Genomic DNA, 14,016 nt, shown 5'->3' with positions numbered 1-14,016 from the left:
AGTACAAAGGGATACAGTGGAGACCTAAATTTTGGTTCTCTGATTTCAAATTTAGTTCTCTTTCTTTTACAATAACATTTTTCTTCATCAGAGATGTTTAACTGGGGACCAGAAGGCCAGCTGACAAGGATATCTTACTGACTGACATATGGTCTGAGACCCTTTCCAACTTTAAATTCTACAATTCTAAATGTCTTCATTTGAAAAATCCCCACAGGAGAACATTACACCTAGCATTCTACAAAGTGAGAATCACAAGTCAACAAATATTTATTCAGGACATATGATGTGTCAGACGTTATATAAGTGCTGAGGATATAAAGAAAGATAAAAACATGGTCCATGCTCTCAAAGATCTCGGTGTAATGGAGGAGATTGGATGCAAACATTTCTATTCATACAAGATATATATAGTATAAAAGGGAGGCCATCCCCTAGAAAAGGCAGGTAGTAGTAAGGGATAAGGGTGGAAGGGTATAGATGGAGGGACTGACAAAGGTCTCTTGCAAATGGTGAACTTATGGGTTGAGTCTTAAAGCCAGAAGGCAGAGGTAAAAAAGAGGGTATTCTAAGTATATAAGACAAGCTGTGAAAAGGAATGGAATCAGGAGATGGAGCAATATGTGCAAGAACAGCAAATGGCTACTGCAAAGTTGAGGAAGTATGGAGTCAAGTAAGAGAAGCTTGGAAAGGCAGAAACAGGCCAGGTCATAAAGAGGTTGAAATGCCACAGAAAGGGCTTTATATTGGATCCTACAGGAAATGGGCTTAACAATACCAAAGCCCCTGCAAATGAATAAATATCACTTGGGCTTTTAGGCTTGAAGGGTAAAGCTATCCCCAGTGTAGAGAGAGAATATCCTTAAATGAATGTTGTGGTCAAAACAAATACTATACTGCCTAAGAAGCTCATTACAGACTCACACTTCTACTTTGCTAAACTTTATGGTTGGCTGAAGGAGACAATCAATTTCAAATATCTTTATTTGTGACAAGAAAGTTTATATATTTAATGTATCAATAACAGTGATACAGTGGTGGCTCAAAAGTAGGGACAAAATCACAGTCATTTTAAAGTGATAAAGCAGATCTCCCGAGTAGCAATTCTGGAGAGAAGCACTGAAGTCTTCATTTGACATTATTACACTCAACTGACATCCCTGGATCCCACATGGATGATATAGTACTTTTTTTAAACATCTAATCCAAACTTTATTTTTTCTCAATAGTATTTTATTTTTCCAAATACATATGAAGATAGTTTTCAACATTTCTGGCAACTTTCTAATAAAACAGGCCCATTAATCTTGCCAGTCACAAAATGGACTCTGCTCTTACAGAAGCACAACTGGAAAAGTAAAATGGCATTCCCAATAACAATTCTAAACTTTTAAATCCATTTAAAAAAAAACACCACTCCTACAATGATTTTCTAGGTTGTTTTCTAGGATGTTAGAAAAATGCCAAGTGTTTGATACTTTGCTTTATGATTGTAAAAAAATCATTCCTTCACCCAAACACTTACCTTTCCAGTATCTCTGAGACTTGCCAGTGAAAATTAACTAATACAAGTTTAGCCACTGAATGAGAAACCTAGAAAGAAAAAAGAAAGGAGTCAAACTAGGGCCATATCTTTTTAAGAGTAGTGAATATTCCTAGATGCATACAAATTATCTTCTTGAATCGAGAAACCATATTTGCAATGTGGACAAGATTAAATGACTATCACAGCTCTTTCAGGAGCATAGGAAGAAGAGAAAGTATAATAAAGAATAAAAACACAAACTCTAATCCTCATGAAAATTAAACAATTGTTTAATAAGAGTTTCTTATGTACAAAGTATATTAGTTAGCTCTGATTGCGACTAATTATTATTTTGAGCAAATCACTTTCCTTCTCTCATACTCCTTAAAATTTTGTAATCTGATGACTGAAGTCTAATGGAATCTCTCTTAGAAAATCTATCCAAAATTGGATAACTCTAAAAGTTTTTATTACAAACAATAACCAAAAAAGAAAAATAAACATACAGAAATAAGTTGGGGGAAATGTTCAGCATCTTAAGCAAATAAAATAACCAAACAAAAAAGTTGTGCTTTGTAGCCATCTATGACTATGGATTCCTGTTACCTTTTTCTATATATTCATATGTACACACCCACATACAAATACTTGTATAAAAATGTATGTGTGTATGTATATATACATACACATATGTATACCACAGATACATTTATATGAACTCAATGTAGCTATCATTTCGGGTCAGCTAATCTTGCTGTACATTACTTCATATAGTTCTATATTTCCTTGCATTATTATGTATAGTTTTTTTTTTTTTAATTTTTAAACTAGCATCTAATTAGCACTTTAAGGTTTACAAAGTCTTTAACAAAGATTATTTCATTCCACCCCCATAACTCTTGTGGGATGTAGGTAAAATAATCATCCCCATTTTACAGATACGCAGAAAGAAGTTAAGTGACTTGCCCCAGGGTCACAAAGCTAAAGTTCCTGAATATGGACTTGAACTCTGTCTGGTCTTGCTGACTGGAGATAGGAAGGCATAACTGCTTGAGAGATCCCGCCTGCTGAATGACACTGAGCAAGTCAAGGTATTTGGGCAACTCTAGAAAAGGTTTAAATTGCAGAGAAGGTACCACATTTCCTCCTCTGGTAGTTCAATCCTAGGCTCATTTCCTACTGCCTTTAATATTATTAGGTGCTATTACATTAATATACCATTCCTTAATCATTAGATATATTAGATGTTTCAGTGTGGACAAGTTCTGATGGGATATTTACACAAAGAAGATCAGATAAGTTACCTCACAGATAATAAGAAGGCTGATTTTTATAAAATCATAAACTAACTCATAGAAACTCAGAATCTGGGAAGAACCCCCAAACTATTTTGTAGGTCAGGAAACTTACCTTCCACAAGAAGACAGTATGACTTAATCAAAAATTTTTTCTGTAGCTGTATATTTGAGAAGTATCAACACAGATACAATAACTTAAGGAAACAATGATTTAAGGAACTTAAATGATGCAGCATATTAAATGACAACAGGGTCATTCAAAAGTTCTGGCCTTTGATAGTTAAAGTCTCCTCAATTCTTCTTCTTTAATTGTTGTATGTTTACATCTCACATTTCACATATCTCATAACAAGATTGTTTGGATGATTTCAGAAAAACCTGGAAAGACTTACATGAATCCATGGTGAAGTAAAGTGAGCACAACCAGGGGAACATTTTACTTAGTTAACAGTAACATTTTATGTAGTTAACAGTAATGTTATGCTATGATCAAGTGTGAATGATCTAGTTATTCTCAAAGACATAATATAATGATCCAAAACAATTCCAAAGAACTTATGATTTAAAAGAAATGCTATCCACTTCCAAAGAAAGAACTGATGGGATGCAGATCAAAGAATGCTTTTTTTAAACCTTTATTTTTTTGGAGTTTGGGGATTTTTTTTTTGGTTAGTGTTTTCTTTCACAACATGACTAATATGCAAATATATTTTATATGACTGCACATGTCTAACACATCAAACTGCTTGCCTTCTCTGCGAGGGGGATATGAAGGAGGAAGGGAAGGAATTTGGAGCTCAAAATTTTTAAAAATCAATGTTAAAAAAATTTTTTTTACATGTAATTGGGGGAAAAAATCTTAAAAAGAAAAAACAAAATAAAAAACCTAACCTCTTCTAGAGACAAAATGGGGGCTGAAAAGTAACTCAATTAATTGTACAATTAGGACACAAATTAGGAATCTGGGTACTTTATTTAAAAATTTTAAAATACAATTCATAACATGAATGCATTGTAGGAAAAGTTATGAAATGATCCAACCATTTGTAGAATGAGTGAATCTCGAAATCTGAATGATGTTAGCCTGAAGGGAGGATAGTAACTCTATCCTCAATTAGGCTATGATCAGCATCTTTATCAATGATTTCTTTTTTTTTTCTTTTTTTTTAAATTTTTTTTTTATTCATTTTTCCAAATTATCCCCTCCCTCCCTCCACTCCCTCCCCCCGATGACAGGTAATCCCATACATTTTACATGTGTTACAATATAACCTAGATACAATATATGTGTGTAAATACCATTTTCTTGTTGCACATTAATTATTAGCTTCCGAAGGTATAAGTAACCTGGGTAGATAGACAGTAGTGCTAACAATTTACATTCACTTCCCAGTGTTCCTTCTCTGGGTGTAGTTATTTCTGTCCATCATTATCAATGATTTCTTAATGACAATAGATGAAGACATAGATGTTCATGTTATCAAACTCAGATGATTCAATATTCAGATAGAGAGCTAATTAGGATCTATAAAAATCTTACATACACTAGAACATTTGAAAGAACCTACTATGATGAAATTTAGATTAAAAAAGTAAACTATACAAGATGCATGGATAGAAATCCATTCATCTGTTTAAAGATTTAATGTTTTACAGAAACACTTTGTGGAAGTTGATAATAATGAATTCATTTAAATGAATAAAGACCTAGACTGTTAGAGAAATGATGAAAAGAACTAGGGATAAAGGGTTAATAATAGCAATTATTAAACTATATTATAAACCAGCACTCATCCAAATCATTTAGCACTAGTTAAAAAATAGAAAAGTGGCTCAATGGACCAGATTAGACAAGGCAGAATCAAAAATAATTGGAACTCAACCAGAATTTGATAAATCTGAAGAAAACACAAATTACTTAGGAAAGAATTAACTATTTGATAAAGAACTCTGGGAAAACTGGAAAGCATTGTAGCTTAAACTTATATCATGCTGCACAAGAAAAATCAGACCAAAATGGAAAAAAAAGAGAATGAAAACAAAATGCAAGCAAACAACAAAAAGAGTGAAAATATTATGTCGTGATCCACAGTGTTCCCATAGAAATATATTCTTTCTTTTCTTTTTTTTTTTCTTGAGGAATTGGGGTTAAGTGACTTGCCCAGGGTCACATGCTAGGAAGTATTAAGTGTTTGAGACCAGATTTGAACTTAGGTCCTCCTGACTTCAGGGCTGGTGCTCTATCCATTGTGCCATTTAGTTGCCCTTAGAGATGTAGGGGCAACTTCTTAAACAAAGAAAGGATGAATGCAATTATAAATTAATAAGTAGGTTGTGTTAACCATCTGAAACTAAAAAGCTTCTGTAAACACAAAAAGCATGGAGGCCAAGAAAGGTGGCAGTTGAACAACAAAAACTCTTTATGTCAAATTTCTATGCAAAGATTTGGTTTCTAATAGAAGTACCTAACACATACAGATAAAACCAAAAAAAGAATTAGTGGTTCAGTTGTATTTAACGCTTTCTGACCACTTTTGGGGTTTTCTTGGCAAAGATACAAGAGTAGCTTGTGATATTCTTCTTCAGATCATTTTATAGATGAGGAAACTGAGGCAAACAGGGTTGGGTGACTTGCCCATTATCACACAACTAATAAAGTATCTGAGATCAGATTTGAATTCAGAAAAGTGAGTCTTTCTGACTCTAGATCCAACAATCTTCTGCGCTATCTACTTGTGAGCTATTAACAATCATGTAAAAGAATTTCCCAAATCATTGATAAGATGCAAATCAAAACAATACTGAGACTTCATTGTTGAAACTGGTGAAGATGACAAAAAATGGGAGCAATCAATGTCTGAGGGGTTTGTAAGAAAGTAAGAACATATTGTTAGTAGAACTGTAATTTAGTTAATACCCTACAAAAAATAATTTGGAATTATGCAAAAAAAAAAAAAGTAACTAAAATATCCATACCCTTTGATCCAGAGAATATGCAACTAAGTATTATATTATGGGTAACATACTTTAAATTGGATATTGACATGCTGAACCACACCAAGATGGCAAGAGGATAAAGTCATGCCATCTGAGGACTGCTTGAAGTGCTAGGGATTTTTAAGCAGAGAAGTGAATTAAGTTAACAGTACAGATGTTTTCATATCTGAGGGATCTTCATTAAAGAGAAATTAGATTTTTTTTCTCTTTGAACTCAACGAGCAGAAAAGGATCAAGTGAAAGTCACAGAGAGGCCAATTTTGACTCAAGGTAAGGTAAACCTTTCCAAATAAATGGAATTGTCTATAAATAGAATGTGCTGCTTTAAGTAGGTAGTCAAGTCCATGTCACTAAAGAACTTTAAAGATTACTTATCAAGAACAAGAACAAAAACAAAAGAAATTCATACTTCTGGTTGAGGATAGATTAGATGATACTTTAAGTCTTTTCCAATTTTGGAATTCTGTGTTAAGTGTTAAGATATGCATTAACATCACTAAAACAAAAGAAATGATCAGCAGGATGATTTCAGAAAGGCCTGGAGAGATTTACATGAATTGAACCTAAGTGAAGTGAGTAGATACAAGAGTACTTTGTACATGGCAACAAGAAGATTATGTGATGATCAATTCTGATGGACATGGCTCTTTTCAACAATGAGATGATTCAGGACAATTCCAATAGACTTATGATGGAGAGAGCACTTGCATCCAGAAAAAGGACTATAGGAACTGAATGTAGATTACAACGTAATTTTTTCACGGCTTTTTTGTTGTTGGCTTGCTTTTTTCCTCTTTTTTTTTTTTTCCCCCTTTTTGATCTGATTTTTCTTGTGCAGCATAAATGTGGAAATATGTTTAGAAGAATTGTATGTGTTTAACCTATCAGATTACTTACTGTCTAGGGGAGAGAGAAAAATATGGGATGCAAAGTTCTGTAAGGGTGAATGGTGTAAACTAGCTCTGCAGCATGTACTTTGAAAATAAAAAGCTATTATCAAAATAAAAAAAAATCTAGCATAGTGAAAAAAATATTCTAAAACATGTTATTAATGATAAACAATATCTGGCCCATTATAAAATTACTACTATTAAAACTGATGAGGTTTTTACCCTAGAGGTAACAAATTTCCACCTAGACAAAATATTATTTACAACTCATGTTATTCACAAACATAATGCCTAGAATTGAAATAAATAATGTTGTTTAAAATCAGAAGGTGAAATTCAAGTTGGAAAAAATTACTAATAATATAAGAGTGTAGTTGGATTTAAAGTTCACAGCTAAGGCATGAAAAATTGAATTATTTCTAAGAAGTCAAATACATTTTTTTTTCCCTTCCAAAGGTCAAATCCTGGAATACTATAGCTTTACAGAAAGGGATGGTGAGGTAGAGCAGCTAAAAGGAGTCCTAGTTTAGGCAGGAGTTGATTCCTGTTTTCTTAGGAAAAGAATATGTTTGTGCACTGGAACCTTTCAAAATCAACTTAATTTCAGCCATTACTATCTAGATATCTCAACATGTCTATAGTCCAGGTATAATAACTTCCTCTTTAGATAAAAAGAACCTAAAAAATAAAATGAATGAGAACTTTTGCCTGATTCTGCATCCTATAAAGTTTTTCATAAAAATAGTGACATTTATCATGAAATTGTAACAATGAAATTTATAAAGATCAAAGCTAGGAAAATCCATCTATGGTGATCAAATAAGGTTGATGCTTAGACAAATAACATTTCAAAAGCCTTCGGTATAAAGAAACTTTTATTACAGCAACATATCTCAAAGTACTTCACAGTAATGCTGCAAGCATTTAAAAAAATAAACTTATTTATGAATACTTTTTTACTTCTACTTCTGGAAGAGTTCAGAAATTACATGCATATTAAGAGTTTATGATAAGTACTAGGAATTCTGAGACTCAAAAAGCCAGCTCTCGTACAAGAATTGACCTGACTACATCATGCTTTTCTCATTCAGTATATAAATTTAACCCTCTGCCTTATTAGTTTTCTTCTTTCCTTAGGATCAGCCAACCTATTTCACTGCCAAGCACCAAACCCCTAAGCAGATAAAAATTGATTTCAACATCCTCCTTGATTTTATTGCTAATTAAGACATAATTCCTATACAAAGTTCAGTAATGAAGAAAACTAGGTATTAAAAACCAGCTTTTTTTAAAAACCACAGTAAACAAATACAAAGATCTTTAAGTATCCCAGAAGCCTAGTGCAGTTTAACCAGTATTTAAAGCTCTATTATATGTAAGGATTCTGCTAGAAACACAGATACAAAGAAATCCCTGCTCTTTAAGAGATTACATTATAATGGAGCTATAAACTATACAAGGGGAAAAATAATTACAAAATATATACAAAGAGATAAAACATAATTTAAAGAAAGAACCAGAGGACTAACAATTACTATCAGGAAGAACAAAATTTCTGTGTTATTTCTAGGTTCACATAATTCTGGATCTCGGAGAGTAACATGACAAATGCCTTCTCTGGCCTACAAAAAAAATTCTCAAATTTTACTTGTCTGTAATCTATCTATTGTTAAGAATCATTTCTTTCTATCAATTTAAAGCTTTAGTGACAGAAGTAGTGAATCAAGAATCAAAAGCACAGCTCTATTTTTGGCTCTACTTCAAACATGCTTCGTGACTTCTTGTAAGACAGTCACTCTGTATTAAATTTTTTTCCCCTTGTGGGGCAAAATCTGGCAATGGATATATTTAAAACTTTTCTGTTCTTAGGATAAAAGACCTAAGCATGTACCAGCAATTATAAAAATGAAAATCACAGCATGTAAAGTAGCTATCTTTATACGACTGAATCAGATGGGCTATGTATTTTATTCATTAGGTTGAAAGTGCACTGTCTCCCTACACCTTATCTTCTTACATATACTACATAAATTCCTATGTAGTTTTCTCCCAATTAGTATGTCGAGTCTAACTTCATTTTGCATCCTTCTTGGTCATCATACATGTTTTGGCTTGTAATATAGTTGACATAGTAATCTTATACTATTGCTTTGCTTCTTCTATAGGTACTGTCTCCCCCACTAGATTCCTTACAATCAAGGACTTTGTCTTATATTTTTTTTCCATTTCCCCAACAGTGCCTAGCATACCATCTTACGTGGAATAGTTCAGAAAATGTGTGTTGAACCATTACAGGAATAAAGGTGTTACTAGACTGGGTCCAATATGGACTTAAAGTTATGATTCTGAAAGTCATGAAATCTGTGAACAGGTTTTGACATTCATTTAGGGCAGTGAATCTCCTGACTCTACAACCATTTCCTCCAAATCCTTTAGGATGCTCTGGATAAACGAAAAGGCTTCTAACTTCAAAAAGACCATGGGGCTAACTTGGTGTGCATAATTCACAAATGCTACATGAAAACAATGCAAAAAGGCTATGTTTTTCCAAAAATTTATTGGATTCACAAACTCTATATTTCAATAACTATGGAAAACACTGATATCTGCTACATTGGTGGGAATTTTAAGTTCTTTGTCTATGAGGCCATTCAATAACTGAATGTATCTCATTTTAAAGTCCAATCGATAAATATGAAAAAATACCCCAAAACCAAACATGTTATGGCAAACATCTATAATTTGAACTAATCACAGAACCATGAATTCCAAATTAGACTTTTTCCCAGGGCCTGGCACAGCATTTTGCATATGAACAACAAAATGAACTGAATTCTTCCCAGGTGAAAAGCAACTTCCCTAGAATAGAGTCTACTACATAATAATCACAATATGCATTAATGAAAACAACAAATGTTGTAGGCATATGTATGTGAAGGAAGATTTTAATCCTTCCTGTCTATCATGTTAAAATATGCCAGATATTACATAATCACACCTCTGTTCTATAAGGTAAAAGACTTTATCTCTTGTACAGATACAGAAAGAGCAGAAATTTGTTTTTAATGTAATCCAGACTGCCCACATCAGTACTTTCTAAACAAAAAAATATATTTAAGACTGTATCCACACAAATACTTTGGAATGGAATAAACTTATGCATACAGATTAGACACTAAGTTCTCTGATTTAGCACATACAACAAAGTAACTAGCAAAGTTTAAACTACTGTCATTTCAAAGCTCCCAGTGAGCCTTTGACCTCAATGTTCAATTTTCATCCTCACTACTTATATTCTGGTCAGAGCACACTCTATTGCCCATTCTCTTTTCCCCCATTTCATCACTTAAGTCTTTGCTCATGCAGTCCCTACATTCTGTTAAAATCCCTTTCTTTCTTCAAGGCCACCTCAGCCATGAAACTTTTTCTGACTCCCACCAAGTACAAAATCATCTCAATCTCTCTCCCTCTTATAATTTGTTTCTCACAGCACTTTTCCTGGACATATCAACACTCTCCAATGCCACTATTACTTCAAGGTGTATATATGTGTGTAGCAAAGATCTATCCTAATCAATTCAATCGATCTTTACTAAGGCACTGCTTCATGCAGAAATATCTTTAAATCTTTCTACTTAAAAAAAAAAAAACATATCTATCTCATATCTATAGATTTGTGTAGAGATAAACGATATTTATTTCACATGAAATAGATCTTCACACACACACACACACAGCAGTGCCTTGAATGATAGTAAGCACTTAGTACAAGTTGACTGATTTGATTAGGATAGACCTTTGTCAAGACATACAATGATGCAGCTCTATTGTTTCTAATGAAGCATTCCCAAAAGTCTAGGGTTAGATTTATAATCTGAATAAATGTGTGACCTGTTGTGCTATCCTGTCTCTAGAATTTTTAGTTAATATTTTTTTCTTCCCTTCTCAAAAGTTAACACTTCCTGAATTAGCCTTTCTGGAACTATTTCTACATCTCTAAGCAGATTATACAATATGTCAACCAAATGATTTTCAAATTGTAAGATCCTAACTTCACTTAAGGCTTAGGGGCAAGATTTTCTGATTCACATAAACCGAGGAAGAAATTTTGTTTTGTTTTTTCCAATTAAAGGCAAAGACAATCATATTGGATTTTCCAGTTCATCCATTTATTCTTTTATTCACTTAACATTTATATATATAAGATTCAATGTTAGGTGTTAACAGAAAACAATGGAAAAAATCGTTGAAGCTTACTACTTAAATCACTCTTCCTACATACCCAATCAGTCAACAATCATTTATTACGTTCCTACTATGTGCCACTATACAGTATAGAACACAATTTTAAATCTTTCATGGTTTAAAACTGAAAGGTAATTCAGTTGCTATTAATTGTAAAAAGGCAATTGGAATGATAGGCATCTTTATCAATTACTCACAAATGATGTGCTAATGTATTTTTTTTTTTGTAAAGCTCAAAGAATATAGTTTATTTTAATCAATAATAAGAATTTTAAATTAAAGATGCTAAAAATGAACTGCTTCTATTATGTCTATTAAGTTAGTTTTAGTCAACCTGTCTTATATTTTTCAGGAAAAAGAACTGATCACAGCCTTACAAATAGATTTTTTTTTAAAATGTATCTGCCCACCAAACTTTTCACCAGCCCTTCCCACACTTACCAATGTCATAGTGATGATACATCTGATGGCAGTGAGCATCAGTGGCCTGAAAAAATACAGGTTGTAGTTTCAATTTTTATTAAAAATTCTTACTTGCTAACTGCCTGAGTTATTTTAAGTCTACTTTTTTTTTCCAGCCCATGTTCTGTGTTATTGCTACATAACAGAAATGCTATATAACAGCTTTTCTTTATTAGTAATCAGAGGTCAACTTATAAGGTGAATTGTAATCCAGCTATGTTGGGCTAGAGTCTAAGATAAAGAAAAGATCTGGAAGACAAGGTTAAACCAAAGATTCTAAGTAAATTCCTTGTTTGTAAAATGAAGAAGTTACACTAATATGAAAAAGTCCCTTCCAGCTTTAACATTTAATCCCACAAATAGAACAAAGATTTGGATTGAGGGAACAAGAATGAAAAAACAATGCTTTACTGGATCAAAATTGAGAAAACTGATTAGGGAAGGCAAGAGAGTTGTTTTACAGTGAAAGAAATAGAGAAATAACAAGAATGGGGGTGGAATAAAAAAGGACATGGTAAATTTTAAGACACAGATGAAGGTGATTGGAAGGTAGGAAAATGATAAAAAGGTGTGAAGGGTGTGCCCTTCCATATCAATTAAAATTGACTCTGACTTGAAGAAAGTTTTATAAGGAATTTTACATATAAGGTTTTATAATTAGGAAGAACTACAATTTAGGAAAAAATTATCATTAGAAAGAATCAGAAAACTATTTATTTAAATATAGTTCATTCAAATCTTGGATAAAGGAACAAATTGAGCTAACTGCAACTCTGTCCCTTCTTCCTTTTTAATACTATTGTAAGAAAAAATGGGAAGATGGATGGAATTCATAATTGCTGTGAATTGTGGCTGAAGAATCCACTACCATATATATATTTTCTATATACTATAGATATCAAAAAAGAATGTGAACATTTCCAAAGAATCCTACTCAATTCAATCCTAACAATAGCTGTGACCTTATTCTATTAAGCTCAGCACAAAACATAACACTCAACAAAAGGTTATCCAGAGTGAAATATGAGATTTTTTTTTTAAATCATCTTTCCTTAGCTATAATCATCTCCCAAAGATCAAAGTATTTTACTGATGCATTATCATTCCAGTTCCCTTTGGGAAATCCCTCGCCCAAAAGGTCACTTTTGAGCCCCTTTTCAAATTCCAACGAAGTATTCTAGAAAAACAGGTTGATGACTTTTTTCAATCTTTTAGGATAGAGAAAGGAAGAAATTTTTTAAAATTTAAGTAAAAAGGCTCTTTCTGGAAAAGTTTTGTGCCACATTAAAGATATTTGAATTCTTTCTACAATGTACAAATTAGTACTGAAATTTATTTGAAAATTTCAATAGCATTCTAAAGTTTATTAAATACTATTAATTTCTGTACCAAACTAATTTGTACGCAGTTAAAGTTAACTTTAAAATATAATTACTTTAAGAGAAGAAATAGTCAGAGCCACAAAGGCCCACTCACTTTCAAAACGCAAAGGCCAAACTTGCTAGCCATGTACACATTCATTTTTAAGTGGTTACAGGAAGCAATGCCAGGATTGAGAAGAAATATTTTGGTTAAACCTTTTCCCTCTGTATTAAGCCTATGGAAATTCACACGATTTACTTAAAAATCTGGGTCCATAGGAGAGATGAAGAAAGCCAGCTTCTTCCTTTAAACTGGTTTACCCACAAGTTAACATAGATGATTCACTCCATTTGTACATGCATATAGGACTGCATATAGCAGTCCTAGAACCTAAAAACTTTTTCTATCCAGAAGATATTCTTTTTTTTTTTTTTCCCCCTAAGGCTGGGGTTAAGTGACTGCCCGGGGTCACACAGATAGGAAGTGTTAAGTGTTTGAGACCAGATTTGAACTCCGGTCCTCCTGAATTCAGGGCTGGTGCTCTATCCACTGTGCCACCTACCTGCCCCCCAGAAGATATTCTTATATATACTATCTTTTATCTAAAAATTTAAAGCAATTCAGAAGAAATTTTCAAAAAATGGTTCTATCATTTTTCCTTTTAAATGCTAAGATTTAAAAACATGAGCTGGATATCACTAAAGAAAAATAAATGCAATTAAATCCCAACAGATGTTCTCCAATTAAGATTCCTTCCAGTTAGAGGGGGAATTACAGAAAAACTGATCATAGGAATCAAGGGAAGGGTCTGTGAAAAGTGTACTTGGCATATCTGAAAACAGCTGATGAGAGAATGAAATCTCAGGTATTTTTACATTTTCAAGAGAGAAGGAATGAAGTTAAAGAAAGGATTTCCATTCCTTACGTGTCATTCTTATCATACCTTTCCAAAGACAAACATAAATCTATTTAATATACATTTATATGTCTATCTCTTAAATAGCTTAAGCCAGAGTATACCAAAGAGTTATAAATAGAGGCTGGCTGATAAGAAAGTCCTTTTTATTTCTCTGATCTTTCCATCTGCAAGAAAACTTTTCAACTCTACTGACCTTTTCACTTTTTAGTACCACAGCAGTAACTCAGTAACTCAGCAGTAACAGAGTCGACTACTCTAGCTCACACTATGGCCTCTGACTTTTTAGGACACTTTTGTGCTATACAATCTAGCAAAGAA

At 32.8% G+C, this 14,016-nt stretch overlaps 1 protein-coding gene across 5 annotated transcripts in view; it reads right to left on the bottom strand.

The window, feature by feature from the left end:
- ARIH2 (ariadne RBR E3 ubiquitin protein ligase 2) overlaps positions 1-14,016 on the bottom strand; it is a 55,758-nt gene that overhangs the window by 20,448 nt on the left and 21,294 nt on the right. For 3 of the 5 annotated variants that reach the window (XM_074283224.1, XM_074283228.1, XM_074283225.1), the window contains one exon: positions 1,526-1,593. In XM_074283224.1, the coding sequence (XP_074139325.1) occupies positions 1,526-1,593 (68 nt within the window). Of the gene's footprint in view, positions 1-1,525; positions 1,621-11,396; positions 11,443-14,016 lie in introns of all 5 variants that reach the window. The other 2 variants (XM_074283226.1, XM_074283227.1) reach the window with 2 other exon arrangements.

The sequence above is a fragment of the Sminthopsis crassicaudata genome, chromosome 1, assembly GCF_048593235.1.
Source record: "Sminthopsis crassicaudata isolate SCR6 chromosome 1, ASM4859323v1, whole genome shotgun sequence".
Taxonomy (NCBI): domain Eukaryota; kingdom Metazoa; phylum Chordata; class Mammalia; order Dasyuromorphia; family Dasyuridae; genus Sminthopsis; species Sminthopsis crassicaudata.
Note: the sequence above shows the minus strand (reverse complement) of the source record. Positions and strands in the feature narration are given on the sequence as shown.